Source organism: Notolepis coatsorum (assembly GCF_963971535.1).
Source record: "Notolepis coatsorum genome assembly, chromosome: 13".
NCBI classification, from domain to species: Eukaryota; Metazoa; Chordata; class Actinopteri; order Aulopiformes; family Paralepididae; genus Notolepis; species Notolepis coatsorum.
This window is the reverse complement of record NC_140177.1, coordinates 16537227-16554418: the sequence shown is the minus strand read 5'-3', so window position 1 is coordinate 16554418 and position 17192 is coordinate 16537227. Positions and strand designations below refer to the sequence as shown.

The 17192-nt window shown below is 42.4% G+C and overlaps 1 protein-coding gene across 1 annotated transcript in view; it reads right to left on the bottom strand.

The window, feature by feature from the left end:
* Positions 1-16696, bottom strand: part of LOC311239269 (Ig-like V-type domain-containing protein FAM187A) — a gene marked incomplete at both ends in the record, with an annotated part of 23621 nt that extends 6925 nt beyond the window's left edge. Inside the window, 4 exons of the mRNA XM_084327574.1 lie at positions 1611-1784; positions 1938-2039; positions 16148-16208; positions 16566-16696. Of these exons, the coding sequence (XP_084183700.1) occupies positions 1611-1784; positions 1938-2039; positions 16148-16208; positions 16566-16696 (468 nt within the window). The remainder of the gene's footprint in view (positions 1-1610; positions 1785-1937; positions 2040-16147; positions 16209-16565) is intronic.
* Positions 16697-17192: the final 496 nt, after the last annotated feature.

Sequence of the window (17192 nt, the reverse complement as noted above, 5' to 3'; positions counted from 1 at the left end):
CTGCAGGGGTGGTAGTGCAATACCCGTGGTACGCTCGGCTGAGCGCACCACTCTCTGTAGGGCCTTCTTGTCCTGTGCCGTGCTGTTTCCATACCAGGCAGTGATGTTTCCAGTCAAGATGCTCTCTACAGCTCCGGAGTAGAAGGACTGGAGTATCTTCCCAGATACTCTGAACTTCCTTAACTGTCTCAGGTGGTAGAGGCGCTGCTTCGCCTTTTTTACGACTGTGTCTATGTGTGTTGTCCATGTCAGATCCTCTGAGATGTGGACCCCCAGGTACTTGAAGCTGCTCACCCTGTCCACGGTAGCCCCGTTTATCCTCAGTGGTGTGTGTGTCTCCTGCTGTCCTCTCCTAAAATCCACGATCAGCTCCTTGGTTTTACCAATGTTCAGGAGCAGGCTGTTGTCCTGGCACCAGCGTTCCAGTACCTCAACCTCCTCCCGGTAGGCCTTCTCGTCGTTGTCCGAGATCAGCCCCACCACCACTGTGTCGTCCGCAAACTTCACTATGGAGTTGGAGCTGAACTTGGCCACACAGTCATGTGTGTATAGTGAGTACAACAGGGGGCTCAGAACACAGCCCTGGGGGGACCCGATGCTCAGGGTGATGGTGTTGGAGGTCTGACCCCCCAAACTGACCGCCTGGGGCCTTTCACTCAGAAAGTCCAGTATCCAGGCGCTCAGAGCGGAGCTCAGACCCAGCTCAATCAGCTTGTCCACCAGTCTGGTGGGGACTATGGTGTTGAACGCTGAGCTGTAGTCAATGAACAACAGTCTCACATAGCCCCCCTTCTGGCGGTCTAGGTGAGAGAGGGTGCTGTGCAGTACTTGGGAGACCGCATCATCAGTGGACCTGTTTGGCCTGTATGCAAATTGCATAGGGTCCATATCACAGGGGAGGGAGGCACAAATGTGATCCTTGACCAGCCTCTCAAAACATTTCATGGCCACAGAGGTGAGTGCCACCGGTCTGTAGTCATTGAGACCTGTTGGGGAGGGTTTCTTTGGTACCGGGATAATGGTAGACATCTTGAAGCAGACAGGGACCACTGACTCCGCCAGGGATCGATTAAATATGGTGGTGAACACAGGCGCTAGCTGGTTAGCAAAGGACTTAAGTATGCGAGCAGGAGAGAATGAGAGAATGAGAGCAGGAGAGAATGAGAGAATGCGAGCAGGAGAGAATGAGAGTATGAGAGAATGAGAGCAGGAGAGAATGAGAGAATGAGTGCAGGAGAGAATGAGAGAATGAGAGAATGAGGGAATGAGAGAATGAGAGAATGAGAGAATGAGAGAATGAGAGCAGGAGAGAATGAGAGAATGAGAGAATGAGAGAATGAGAGCAGGAGAGAATGAGAGAATGAGAGAATGAGAGAATGAGAGCAGGAGAGCAGTAGAGTACTATGTCATATAAAGCTCACAAACTGAAAGGATATGCTTTGGAAATAGATTTATATGATTTATATTTATATGAGTTGATTGTACCTATGATGACAGATTAACTTTACTGTGTTGAAATGTAAATTAACTTGAGATATTGTTAGTTTATCACGTTAGGGTTCAGATGTTTACCCCAGAATGATGACTGGCACCACACAACACATATCTACCCGGGAGAATGACACGGCTCCCACTTCCTGGATATCCAAGTCGTAACCATAGAAGAAGTCCTTGTGGGAGGAGCCACAGAGGTAGAGGCCGGAGTCTTCTTTCCTCGCCCTAAATATCACTAGACTGAACAGACGGATGGCAAAACGAGTGCGCAGGTCCCCACTGTAACCGACCTGAGAGAGAGAGAGAGAGAGAGAGAGAAAGAGAGAGAGAGAGAGAGAGAGAGAGAGAGAGAGAGAGAGAGATAGATTAGATAGATATATCAAGTACTACAAGTATAGTTGTAATAATACTAGGAGTATTTATAGTACAAGAGGTGTTGTTACCTCCTGACGAGAGTCTGTGAGATTGTTGCCATGGTGATCAGTCAGCGCTCTGGTCTCCTCAGGGCTGTCTCCTTTCTGATAGAACCACACTACGGAATGCACCTTTAACATAGAACATACACAACAATACTCTTCTGTTCTATTCTATATGTTTTGATATAACCACTAGAGAATAAACATACTCCCACCTCCCATCACATAAAACTGTCATCATATCGCCTGTCAGGTTTTAAACTGTGGATACCAAACAGAAGGTAAAGAGGACTTTGAACTGTACAGTAACCGTAATCCAGAACTATTTCATTGCACTGTAAAGAAACTGTGATTTTATAGTATGTCTGCACTTTATGTGGTCATGTCATCATTCATGTCTTTTACATTCTACTAAAACTGAATCAAACCATAAACCAGGTGGCCTGTTGGGATGTTAGATCCTAATGTGAAAAACTGTGATTTTATATGTCTGCTCATTTTATCCTTGCTATTATTTAACTTATTTTTACTTTTATCTTCACGCCCCACTATCCGCCGGGTGCATATAACCTTTATCATGTTTTATACAATGGTATGCAAATTTCTCATTCAAAAAAGATAGTCACCTGGAATATGTTAGTTGTCTACACAATGTTGGATATTGGTTTGTCATGACCCATTGTAAACCAAAATATAAATCGCGGGGGGAGGTTCTGAGGGGAGTGGCCACTGGCTGAGTTCTCTCTGAGTCGGTGTCGGAGAGGAGAGAAGCACAGACAACATGAGAGAGGAGAGATGAGACGCACCTAAATCCATTGCGGGGTGAACATTTACAGCAAAACATTCATATCTTTGGAACCGTGTGTGTTAAATTGTATCTGAATCGGGAGATGATCTTCTCACGTCACAATTGAAATTGTATTTCTCCGTCGCGCAAAAGCTGGCTGGCAGTCTCATTGAATAATATAAGTCTGTAAACTTATACAGCAGGAGAAGCCGGAGAAGGAAAAAAGACATGCTGACAGTGACGAAAACGAACTAATCATTGTACATTTTGATCTATGTACATGTATGATGTTACCCCAAATATGTAAAGCCGCGGGCACCGACACGATTTACACCAATCATTGTTTAAGAAGCACAGTGAAGTTACCGGTTGTTATTTCGTATAACACACTCCACGTGACCCCAGAACCTCAATGTAAATAAACCATAGTCACCCTACAAAAACAGTAGGCCTACTGTATTTGTAAATCTGGTATGTCATAGATGTATAGATGTAGCAGTACTGTCTATCTGTATGTCATGTATGTCTGTAAACTTGTGCATAATGGAGTGTGGCTCTATAGCAGAGTCATTTTATATGAAGTTTGTTGTTAGATGGCATGCTTTGTAGCAACCTCCCTCTGCTGCAAAAGGACACTGTCGCACGAAGCGATTTCACTGGATGTCCCAGACACAATGGAAGTATGGATATATTCATAACGAATAATAATAAAAATATACAGTCAACTGGAATATGTTAGTTGGTTACGCAATGTTGGATTATGTAATTGGTTTGTCATGACCCATTGTCAAAACAATAATACATTGTGGGATTTATATGAAGTTTATTGTTAGATGGCATGCTTTGAAGCAACCTCCCTCTGCTTCTAGACACGGAGGCAACTTTTTTTATTTATTTTTTACCTACTTTTTCTGCGGATGGTTTTGTGAATAAATCTCCATTATGCTTCAATTACTGTGTGTTTATTCTATAACAATAAGGTTGGGTGAATTCGGCCATTGTATAAAAGACATTACATCACTTGAAGTCGTGTGTTATACGAATTAGATCATGCCTAGGGGGTCTAACGACCCTCGGCTGCACCTCGGGCCTAACAACCACCCCTAGGCATGATCTAATTCGTATAACACACTCCTGCACGTGATGTAATGCTTAATTGTAACAGATTACAGAAATTCAAGAAGCCTATTGGAACGTGAGGTTCTGATATGATTTGATTAATATATCTGCATTATTTTATCCCACTTTATGCTTTGCTTTGCTGCTTGTTTTACACTGATTTTATGTCTTATTTCTTACTGATGTGAAGCACTTTGAACTGCAATCCCCTGTATGAAAGGTGCTATACAAATAAAGTTATTATTATATTAAGCCTCAACACTGGAATGAAGCCTAGCTTCACAGACACTTACAGACACGTCGCCGGGGGCGGAGCTTCCTACAGGCGATATAGGCGGTTGCCTAGTTTTGTTGTTTTGTTTTGCTTGCCCCAGTTTTGGCGCCCCCCTCTATATCTGCTACCATTATTTTTACATAAAAAAAAAATTCTAACATAAGGGAAATTGAGCCAAAAATCTAAAACGGTAGGTCGGTCTGAGCCTCAGCTTTAGGTGTTCACAGTCAGAACATGCTAGAGCGCTGTGCATTGATGGGTATCGGTCAAGTGTTTATAGAATTGAGCGTTGAGGGCGGCTGGGTGGCGCAGCGGACATTGCGCTCGTCACCAACGCAAGATACACCGGGTTCGAATCCGGCTGTCAGCGTTGCCTCCGGCTTGGGCCGGCTGTCATACTAACTCAATTGGCAGAGTTAGCAGGTGGGTAGTCGATGGGTGGTAATCTGGACGTTGTAAACAGCGACTCCTACAGGTCGGTTGGGGCGCCTGTACAGCAGAGACAGGAAAATGGCGGGGGCAGTGTGCGCCTCCCACACGTTACTCCTCGCCAAAATGAGAGTCTGCGCTGGCAGGTGAAAAGATGCGACTGGATGCCTGCACATGTATCGGAGGGGACATGTGACAGGCTTCTATCCTCCCTAAAATCGGCCAGTGGGGGGAACATGCGAGCAACGTTCAAGACAGGGGAGGGGAGAATTGGCACGGCTAAATTGGGATGGGAGAAAAATAAAAAAATTAGGAGAAAAAGTGGATAAAAAAGTGGAAAAAAGAATTGAGCATCGAGGAAAGAAAGACTAATGTTAGAGAACTATGAAGAGACAAAAGCCATCCGGGGAGCAGTATAAAAAGAGAAGAAAAGAAGAAGAGAAACATGCCAAGGTGAAAGGTATGCAATTTTGTACAACTTCCAAGACCTGCCACACCAAGAGCTGATGAAGCAAGCAGAGGCACTTGTACACACCATAAACCATGGAGGGCAATCTGATTTGGATGGGAAGGAGCTGGCTCAGGAGTTGGAAAATGTACCTGACTTGCCATCAAAGAGCATGACAACTCTTGAGTTGTTGAAATTCATACACACAAAGCAGCTCACAGAAATATATCCCAACTTGTGTATTGCTCTGCGGATCAGTGCAACGCTACCAGTAACAGTAGCTTCAGCCGAGAGGAGTTTTTCCAAATTAAAACTCTTGAAAACATACCTGAGGTCAACCATGGCTCAAGAACGCCTCAGTGGTCTGGCTGTAATCAGTATTATACAACGGCATGCAAATTTCTCGATTCTGATTGGCTGAAACAGTCAATTTACACGTATGTATTCTTCACAATTCCACGCTCCTGGTCCCAGGACCCGCCCACAACCGAATTACAATCACTCCGCCGTGCGGATTTTTAGGAAAAAACAAGATGGCGGACAATAATCTTTAACAAATGGATATGTGTCTCTCTCACACACACAAAGGGAGCTGCATGTGATTGGTGGAGGTGGGACCATTACAAAAAAACTACAAATCCATCGAAATCAGTGTTGTTGCTAATCATTGACATATGCTAGCCTGTAATAATCCCCCCCAGAAAAATCCACTTTGCATTTGATATATTGAAAATATTTTAAATGTTTTGTGTTTTTTTTAACAATAATTTGTGATGCCATCACAAACACTGGCATTTAAAGGATACAAATACAAAAATTCCTGCATCAGAATGCAATAAATTAAGTCTTTGTAACTCAAATGTTCCTGGCGGGGGACCCCCAGACTGGGGCTATATTTCACACTATATTTCCTGGCCTGAATTATTTCCCCAGTCCGGCCCTGGTAGTAGTAGTTGTAGTGTTAGTAGTAGTGGTGGTGGTGGTGGTGGTGTTAGTAGGAGTAGTTAGTAGTAGTAGTAGTAGTTAGTACTAGTAATAGTAGTAGTAGTAGTAGTAGTAGTAGTAGTAGTAGTAGTAGTAGTAGTAGCAGTAGTAGTAGGAGTAGTAGTAGTAGTACCAGTAGTGTTACTAGTAGTAGTAGTAGTAGTAGTAGTAGTAGTAGTAGTAGTAGTAGTAGTAGTAGTAGTAATAGTAGCAGCAGTAGTAGTAGTAGTAGTAATAGTAGTAGTAGTAATAATAGTAGTAGTAGTAGTACCACCAGTAGTGTTACTAGTAGTAGTACTAGTAGTGTTACTATTGGTAGTAGTAGTAATAATAGTAGTAGTAGTAGTAGTAGTAGTAGTAGTAGTAGTAGTAGTAGTAGTACCAGTCGTGTTAGTAGTAGTTTTAAATTTTCAAACCTTTATTTAAGCCTAATTTAGAGTCATCATACTGCAATATTACACCAACTAAACACATCAACTAAAAACAGACCTCTTCAAATAATATCTGGAAAAAATATATATCCCTCTTACTATCTGTTTACTATTACTATTATTATAGTACCCTACTAATATGCACCTATACTTATACCACTACCTATCCTGCTAATATGTCTATACACTCAGAGTGTAACACTCAATCAAGCTCAATACTATTTGATGAACAATAATATATTAACAGTAATATTATACCAGTAGTGTTGTTAGTAGTAGTAGTAGTAGTAGTAGTAGTAGTAGTAGTAGTAGTAGTAATAGTACCAGTACCAGTAGTGTTAGTAGTAGTAGTAATAGTAGTAGTAGTAGTAATAGTACCAGTAGTGTTAGTAGTAGTATTGTTAGTAGTAGTAGTAGTAGTAATAGTAGTAATAGTACTAGTACCCAGTGCCGTCTGGGAGAAATGCGAGGCCCTGTGCGAGATTTAAACGCGAGGCCCCCCCTAAAGGTAAAAAAAGAAGAAATCAAAATGTTTTAATATAATATTTTTTTTTTATTTTTTTTAATAAATATTTTTTATTTTAAATTTTTGGTATACAGTCAACATATTCTTAAATAATAGCGCTGCCCGAGGCTGGGCATACAGTCAACGTATACTTAAATAATAGCGCTGCCCGAGGCTTAGTGGCAATGCACCTGTACAGTCGTACACCTGGCAGTAACAGGGAAAATGCATAAAACACCCCTGGAACCTGATAAACAAGCTTAAAGCCAGGTTTGAATCGAACTCTATAAGCTTAGTACACACGTCACAAACTGCACGATGCAACACACCAAGTGAGAGAGAGAGAGAGAGACAGAGAGAGACAGAGAGAGCGAGAGAGAGATAGAGCGTGAGAGAGCGAGAGAGAGGCAAGAGAGAGAGAGCGCGAGAGAGAGAGCGTGCAAGAGAGAGAGAGAGAGAGAGAGATCCATGGCGGGAACAGAATAGATTGCATTAAAAACTCACCCTAACACAGAATCAGGTCCAAGAGGAATGAGACGACCGTGGAGATGACAAAGTTCACCAGTCCCATGATATTGTCCCCCCGTTGGGATGAACTTGGGAGTCTGTTCCTAGTTTATCTGCCACACGTTAGCACTCGATAACGTAGCTAACGCTAGCCAGCTAGGTTAGCTAACGCTAGTTAGCTGTCCCTGCCTTTAGCTAAGCTACTAGCCGACATGGCTAGCCTGACTGAACGTTCTAACACGCAACAACTTTCATCTTCAGTCCATCTGCCAAACGTCCTCTCCGTCTTGGCATAACCTAATCACTATACTTGGTATTGATAAGCTTACGACATTTGGTTTTCAAAAGTAGGATGCTCTTGGCCAAGACATCCACTCGCTCCCGTGGATAGCGCCGAATAGACCACGTACCTGTACCCCCTCCCCTCGTGGATAATACCGGTCTTCTTCACATCTCTCTACCGACTACCAGACCGACGCCAACCAGCTCCCCCTAGTGTTAGTCCTCCCACAATGCTTTGCACAAAAGTAAACGGGTCATTGAATGAAACCAATAGTATATCTGCAGAGCCGCAGAGCCCGGAACACTATTCTACAAACGTGTCTAATGTGAAATATATAAGCATGTAAGCAAAACTAGATTTTAGGTCTGTGATGGAAAGTGAAGTAAAAAATAAATGTAAAAAAATAAATAAAAAAAAGGTAGTAGTAGTAGTAGTAGTAATAGTACAAGTACCAGTAGTGTTAGTAGTATTGTTGTAGTAGTAGCAGTAGTAGTATCGTTAGTACACAGAGTCAATTTTACTCAAACTGAGTACATTTGACTCAAACTGAGTACATTTTACACAAACTGAGTAAAATGTACTCAGTTTGAGTAAAACTTACTCTGCGAAATGTATTGTGTAGTAGTAGTAATAGTACCAGTACCAGTAGTGTTAGTAGTAGTATTGTTAGTAGTAGTAGTAGTAGTAGTAGTAGTAGTAGTAGTAGTAGTAGTAGTAGTAGTAGTAGTAGTAGTAGTAGTAGTAGTAGTAATAGTAGTAATAGTACCAGTACCAGTAGTGTTAGTAGTAGTATTGTTAGTAGTAGTAGTAGTAGTAGTAGTAGTAGTAGTAGTAGTAGTAGTAGTAGTAGTAGTAGTAGTAGTAGTAGTAGTAGTAGTAATAGTACCAGTACCAGTAGTGTTAGTAATAGTGGTAACACTTCATAATAACACTCAGTTATAAGACCTTTATAAGGTATGTGTAGATAATGAACTAATCATGAACAAATCATTGATATACATTTGTAAATTATTATTAAATAATTTATAACTATATTTGTATAACATTTACAAATCAGTTCTACATTATTTATAACTCATTATCAACATTGTTTGTACTTGATTTGTTCATCATTAAATAATGTTGTTTAATGTGTAGTAACACATTTGTAGATGCTTTATTTAAAAAAATTTTTAAAAAAATGTAACCTTTATTTACCCAGGGTAGGTTCGCTGAGCACAGATGCTCTTTTTCAGGAATGCCCTGCTTCACATTCACACAGTTCCATTCACACCTGGGAGCTGCCCAGTACAACCACAGTTGACACCATTGGCCACTTTGAAAAATGGATATGAAAAAATAAATACTGTACCTCCATTTATTTGTTCATGTTCAACAAATGATTTGTTAAGACATTCATAAAACATCTATAAATCATTTGCAGATGCTATTGTGTGCCTTAATCTGAAGTGAAGCCTATTCATCATTAACAAATGTCTAATACAGTTCATTATTTGTTTACTTTTTCATCACCTGTTACAAATGTTGTAGACAGCTTTCGGATACACCCTTCTTTGTGACATCAAACAGTGACAGAATTAGGACTATAGATAAATGCAATTTTATTAATATATAAAATACATGTGCATGACATATAGTGTAACTTGGGGGGGCACTAGGACCCAGGAGTACCCTGGCCAGGTATTGACAGAGTATGTAGACAGAAGTCTCACGCAAGTGAGACTTGACTTCATGTGTGTTGCCGTCTGTTTGAATGGAAGCACGATATATTAGCAGAGCCAAGTTATTCGTGCTGCCCCATGCTTTTATTAAGGTATGAGCAGGCTAAACACCTTTTTTGTTGGTAAATCTATTCCATCATTTCCGACCTACAACTCTTGCTGTGTAGACGTACTTGATGTGGTGGGCGCTAACTTTACATTTGAAAATGTTGTTAGGGATTTCCTCTCCCTCGTAAGTCCTTGAATTGATATAGTTATGGACCAGCTGACCAAAGATTCACAGAACGACAAAGTACTACTGTATTTCAAATGGAGTCTTTATTGGATCACACAGAGAAGAGAACTCTCCTGCAGCCCGCACGGGCTCATCCTCTCGCACCAGAAGAATGAATACATGACATGACAGCGTTATATACCCTCTTGGACAGAGGAGGGGAGGGGTGTGTGTGTGTATGTATCTGTGTGTGTATGTATGTGTGTGTGTGTGGTGTGTGTGTGTGCTTGTCTGTTTGACATCAAATTTTACTAGATCAATGAACTAAACTATCAATCCCCCTTTTGACGTTAAATCAATACGTCAACACAACAGTTCATTGATGGAACTGTACCCGTCGATTGTCATCCATTACACACATCCCACCTAATACCAGACGGGATGAACAACGCCAAGAGAGGAGAGAGAGAGAGATAGAGGGAGGGGGGGGAGCGGGAGAGAGAGAGAGAAGAAAGAGAGACACAGAATTTGCAACTTTTTCAGACAATACACGTACCTGTTGGACCCCCCCCTTACTCAGGCACACGCAACGTCCATCAGGGCGCTACCTTCCCTCTGTTACAGTACACCGCCCACCTTGGGTCGGTCCCGTCTTCTAGAGGGCAAGGGCCCCTTCCTGAGCTGGTCCCCCTTCCAGGGTGCGGTCCCCTAGACAAAAGTGTCTCCTCTGGTCTGCCGCCTCCTCAGTGTCTCTGGGCTGTCCCCTCCACCTCTCGCCAGCTGGCCCACCGTCTCCTCAGCTCTGCCTCAGTGTCTCTCCTGCTGCTGTTCCTTCCCTCTTGTCTTCGATGATCTGCGGTGCCTGGCTGCGGTGCCTGGCCTCTGCTGCTCAGCTGCAATCTCCTCCAGTCTGCCTCTCTTCATCCTGGCCTGTCCTTCGTCTCCTCCTGCCTGTCTCCTGGTCGAGGGTCGTCTGGTGGTCTCGTCACGGACATCTGAGGGGCTGCCGCTGCATCTCTCCCCTGATTCAGACGCGCTGCAGACAGCTGGTAGTGAATGTCTGGATCTTCTGCACCGTCTTCTCCTCCGTGTCTCCATTCCTCATTCCGTCTTGGTTGCAGCTGGCCCACATTAATTCTCACTGGAACCTCGTTCAAGTCCTTGAATTGATATAGTTATGGACCAGCTGACCAAAGATTCACAGAACGACAAAGTACTATTTCAAACGGAGTCTTTATTGGATCACACAGAGAAGAGAACTCTCCTGCAGCCCGCACGGGCTCATCCTCTCGCACCAGAAGAATGAATACATGACATGACAGCGTTATATACCCTCTTGGACAGAGGAGGAGGGGAGGGGTGTGTGTGTGTGTATGTATCTGTGTGTGTATGTATGTGTGTGTGTGTGGTGTGTGTGTGTGCTTGTCTGTGTGTGTGCTTGTCTATGTGCAAGAGTTAATGTGTGTTTTCTGAGACGCGGTGAGTAGGGCCATCTCAGCGGCATGGTTAACTAGTTTACCGGTCTGACCCCAGCACTGTTCAAGGGTCACCGGGTCCTGAAGAGTCCAGGCCCTTACTTTTAAACATCCATCTGATGGTTTGTGATATTCATGACAGTTCTCATGACAGTTGGAGCCGAGCCATCGAGAGTTTGAGATCATAAATCTATGTGTGTATCTGTGTGTATGTATGTGTGTAAGTGTGTGTGAGAGCGACGGTGGAGATGGGTGTGTGTTGTTGTGTGGGAAAGGATCCTAGAGCCACGGCCACGAGGTCAGCAGGTCACTCAAGCTAGAGAGAGACACAGACAGAGAGGGTGCAGCCTGCACGAGCACAGATATAAGATATCAGACATTTGACATCAAATTTTACTAGATCAATGAACTAAACTGTTTGTTCCTAATGTGTGCTCAGTATATTGCGATATGTGATGATGACACAAGGGTAATAATTATTTGTATTTTTAGGCTGTATCTGCGCTTATACAGCCTGAAAATACAAATAATTATCACGCCCTTCTAACCTTCCCAGAGAGCAGTCGCATTTATTATCTCTCCTCCCTGCCCTCCAAGGCCTCCCTCTACCCTCCTCCCTGCAGCCGTTTTCGTCTCCGTACACCAGCTCTGCCATCTGCCTCTCTCTAACGGTGTGGATTCTAAACTGCAATTAATAACGGTGTGGATCTCTACTTACAACTGCCTCCTTGACGGTGTGGACATTCTACTTTTCTTCAATATACCTGACTCCCTACTCAATCAATCAATGGATCAACTAGTAAGCTGGGGTTTTGCAGCAGTGGATCGAATTTTCTCTTCAAGAAAACAAAGTGCGACTGAACCGCTATGTCCGATAGGGACATTCCAGGCGGGGTTTGCAATTGACAGTTGGAATAATTGGCGATCAATATGCCTATATTCTATTGAGATTGAAGATGTTGAGGATTTGTATATCCTCGTCATCTTCCTGTTCGGTTGGGGAGCGATCGCAATTTGGATTTGCTGCCATCAGGTAGTGGCAAGATTGGAAAACGCCCACATTGAACTTGCAAAGAGGCTTGCACAACACACAGCGGACGAACAATTAAGAGGTCAAATCATGTTGGGGGTCGCGCAGGACATTAGGACCGCGACAAAGAAGACTGATCTGGAGTAAATTGATGCTATTCAGGAATCATTGTAGCCTGATGCAACACCCCCCCCCCCCCCCCCGCCACACTCTAAACTCAAGTCTGTGGAAGAAACGAAAGAATGTTCGAGGTCAATGAAAGAGGCCGCGCTGGAGAAGAAGTTAAGATAAGACCTGGTTTATGACGTCCGTACTCATCGCAACCAAGGACGGGACAGAATCAAACTGTCTGAAGATAAGATGGATGGCAGGCCCCCCCCCCCCTCCCCCCCCCCCTCCCCCCCCCCTCCCCCCCCCCGATCCTCACCCAAACCTCCCCCCCACGAGCACGCCTGGCGACGTGCACGGAATGGAGGGGAGGGACCCTCGACTGTCTCATTCGCCCAAATCCTAAGCCAACTACCCTATCCTTAACCAACTCCCACCCCCCACTCTCCGCCCTCCCTCCCAACCCCCAAATTCCCTCCCCTGAGGGTGCTTCTTGAAACACAGACTTTCGGCATAGAGGAACATTGTAACACCAAATGTGCTTTGTTTGTATAATTTAGGGTTGTGCCATTATTACTATGCAAAGATAATAATTGTGATTAATTCTGTAATGAGTTGTATGTGTCTGTTTCTAGCATCCTTGACATCCAAGGACAACGATGGAAATAAGGCACTGCGCCTTTTCGTTCCTATCCTTGACAAAAGTGTAAATGGAATAAAATCTGTATATGTTTTGTGTCAAAAATAAAACCAAACCAAACCAAACCCTTGTGTGTCGTGTCATCATCACATATCGCAATATACTGAGCACACATTAGCAGTGATGGGAGTAACAGCGTTATAAAGAACGGCGTTACTAACGGCGTTAGTTTTTTCAGTAACGAGTAATCTAACGGATTACTCTTGCAATCTTAATAACGCTGTTACCGTTACTGCCAAAAAATGCGGCGCGTTACTGTCTATGATTGAAGCTTTTTTTTTCATCAGAAAGATCTCTGCGCCGAGAGGCATTCTGTCCTTCTCAGCCAACCTCAGCGCGCGATTGGCTGAGGTTGAGTGTGTCATGGTAAGCCAATCAAAGGTAGAGGTGGGCGGGTGCCTCCAGAGTCTGACACACAGCGAGTCAGCCACAGCACAAGCGACTCAGTCAGCGTGAGACCGCGGTCCGTGTACGTTTTGATAGTTTGTTTGGCGGTCAAATAATCCAAAACGAATCAAACGAACAACACAAGCAAGCAGTCAATGACTGGTCCATGAGCGTTTTTTGTTCACTCTTGTGTTAGTTGTGTGTTGCACTGCAGTAGTGGAGGCTCTACTCTGCTGACATAGTGTTGCACTTCCTGGTTTAATAGCACAGTCTTCTGGTGCATGTCTTAAATGTCATGATTAGATTTGTTTAGATGATTAGATTAGATTCTTATATCTGTATGTTGTGTATGTCATAAATGTCATGAATTGAAAATGGGGGACCCTGATGTAAACAAGACAAAAGTCTTTCTCTGGTCTGCATCCCCTTAACAATTGTGTGTATTGAGCTGTACTGTACTGTACCCTTTCTGCAATCTGTTAATTAAAATGTTCAATCAATCAGTATATATTTGTTATTTATTTTTGGTATAGTGCTTAACAAGCATAATTTAATGTTGCCCAGTTGTGGCCTGTTGAGGGGCAATACAAAAGTTCCAAAACATCTATTGTGTTTGTATTTGTATGATCCACTATATAAACATAGTAATTATAATATCTACATACATGGCATTTGATTGGAGGCGTCTCACTTTGTCCCACAGCAACATTAAAATAGTTTAGATTTGTGTATGTTGTTTAGGTAAAAAAAAGTACTTGAAAGTAACGCAATAGTTACTTTTATAATTTGTAACTGAGTAAGTAATTTAGTTTTTGGAAGAAGTAACTAGTAACTGTAACTAGTTACTTTTTAAAAGTAACTTGCCCAACACTGCATAACGGAACGTAGACCAAATGCGTCCACATTTTTATAGGATTCTAGCACATTTTCATAACAATAACGAATATTACCGTTTTCATTGAGGTTTCTTACAAATTAACGATGCTTTGTGTTGTCCTTTATATGCCGATTATCATTAAAATCTTAAATTGTACCATATGTCCCCGTTTAGACAACATATGTAACGCTACCAGCGCACTTTTGTTAAGATAATTAGTTTACCATTCGCGGTCGCTATACTGCGGTCGCATACCGCTGTTTAGATCACGTCGAAGAATAGACACATCCCAGTGACATGTGACCTGTGCTAACGCTCTTGGGAAATGTATTCATGTAGTTTTCAACATTTTCACCTTTTAATTTTAAACCAATGCTGCCATCTACTGACAACAGAAAGTGTTGTCTAATCGTCACCTTGAGAGCCACTTCCGTATACAGCGTCGCCCGAAACCCATTCTAGAGATTCCCACTTTTTGCTGGGAATGGGGCGTGGCCGTATTTGGTCCCAGACAATAAGAGTGGCTGCGATTGGTCACTGTGACGTTACTTCAAATGTAACGTTAGCACCCACCACATCAAGTACGTCTACACAACAAGAGTTGTAGGTCGGAAATGATGGAATAGATTTACCAACAAAAAAGGTGTTTAGAGGGCGGCTACGTGGTGCAGTGGGCAAGGCGCTCACCACAAATACTGGAGACGCTGGGTTCGCCTGTTCGAGCCCAGCGCTCCACATTGCTTTCAGTTTAGCTGGTCATCCGCACTAATACACATTGGCAGTATTAGGGGGTGGGAAACTGATGGGTGGGGATCGGGCATTGTGGACAGCAACTCCTACAAGTCGGTTGGTGCGCCTGTGCAGTAGAATCAGGAAGCGATGGGGGCGGCACCCTCCAAAGCGCAGACCCCTGACGCTGAAAGATCGCGCCGCGCAGGTGAAAAGATGCGACTGCTGTTACCTCGAGTATTGGAGGGGACTCGTGCTATGTATGACTTAGTCCACATTGCAGCCGGCTTGTGGGAGGCAAGAAACAGCGTTCGAGACAGGGGAGGGTTGAATTGGATCATACGAAATTGGGATGGGAGAAAAATTGAAAATGGGAGAAAAAGAGGATACAAAAAAATAAAAAAGTGTTTAGCCTGCTCATACCTTAATAAAAGCGTGGGGCAGCACGAATAACTTGGCTGTGCTAATATATTGTGCTTCCATTCAAACAGACAACAAACGTGAAGTCAAGTCTCACTCTCGTGAGACTTCCGTCTACATACTCTGTCAATCCCTGGCCAGGGTATTCCTGGGTCCTAGTGCCCCCCCAAGTTACATTTTATGTCATGCACATGTATTTTATATGTTAATAAAATTGCATTTATCTATAGTCCTAATTCTGTCACTGTTTGATGTCACAAAGAAGGGTGTATCCGAAAGCTGTCTACAACATTTGTAACAGGTGATGAAAAAGTAAACAAATAATTAACTGTATTAGACATTTGTTAATTATGAATGGGCTTCACTTCAGACTAGGGCACACAATAGCATCTGCAAATGATTTATAGATGTTTTATGAATGTCTTAACAAATCATTTGTTGAACATGAACAAATAAATGGAGGTACAGTATAGTCGTTTTTTCATATCCATTTTTTAAAGCATCTACAAATGTGTTACTACACATTAAACAACATTATTTAATGATGAACAAATCAAGTACAAACAATGTTGATAATGAGTTACAAATAATGTAGAACTAATTTGTAAATGTTATACAAATATAGTTATAAATGATCTAATAATAATTTACGAATGTATATAAATGATTTGTTCATGATTAGTTCATTATCTACAAAAACCTTATAAAGGTCTTATAACTGAGTGTTATTATAAAGTGTTACCTAGTATGATAAGTAGTATACTTGTTATTAGTAGTATTGTTAGTAGTATACTTGTTAGTAGTAGTACCTGTTGTGGTTTGCAGTGACAGGGCAGTTCCACAGTCACTCCAGACGGATAGGCAATGTTGCTAAAAAGAAACAGGGAGGACTCTAGTAAACAGACTGTATGTCATGAGGAGATGGATCCCTGTGGTCCTTCTGAATGGAGTCTGTAACTAAAGATGGCAGCAATAATGCTATAAAACACATTCAGATAAAACAATCAAATGTGATTGGAGTACATTGAGCACAATTATAATTCACTGCATTTTGAGGTGAGGTGTTTAAAATGTTTGCTTAAAGGCTGCGATTGCCATGGTAACAAAGGACTCAAACCACTGGATGGCGTCATGCGTAGAAGATGGTCTAAAATGGCATTTTGCTTTCACAAAATTGTCCTTTTCAACCAAAGTAATTATTCTGTGTTGCAGCAATGATAGTAATACCTGAAGGAGAGGAAAGCAGGACAAGCTGTTTCAGAAAAGACGTCTTCTTCGTCAATAGAGGCCTCATAGCACCTCCCTACCCCAGCCAGGAGGAGGAGGAGGAGGAGGAGATGGCAGGATGAAGGAGGCATAGAGGGCTCTGGTTAGAGGGGAGGAGGTACCAGATTACCAGACTGTATACTAGAACAGCTTGTTGTTGAGTTTGCATATAAAGTATATATGGAAATCGTATGACATTTTCTATGAAAACAAAGATGGCGGCAAAGTGAATACGATGAATAGGAGGGGTCCTAGGAAGTCATTTGAATACTCAAGGTCCTCCCCTGTAATTACATCACATACCTGTGCTACCATCTTTGTGAACCTCTCCAAGGCATTTGACTCTGTTGATCATGCCTTGCTTTTACATATTTTAAATAATGGTGGTTTTAATATTCAAGTGTTTGTGCATGGTTCAGGAATTACCTTTACTGATAATAACTAAGGGTGTCCCACAAGGTTCAATTCTAGGTCCAGTTCTTTTTACAATTTATATTAATAATATTATTGCATCTTTAACTAATTATCATGCACATCTATACGCGGATAATACAATACTTTATTCTGTATTCTCCAAGCTGTATTTGT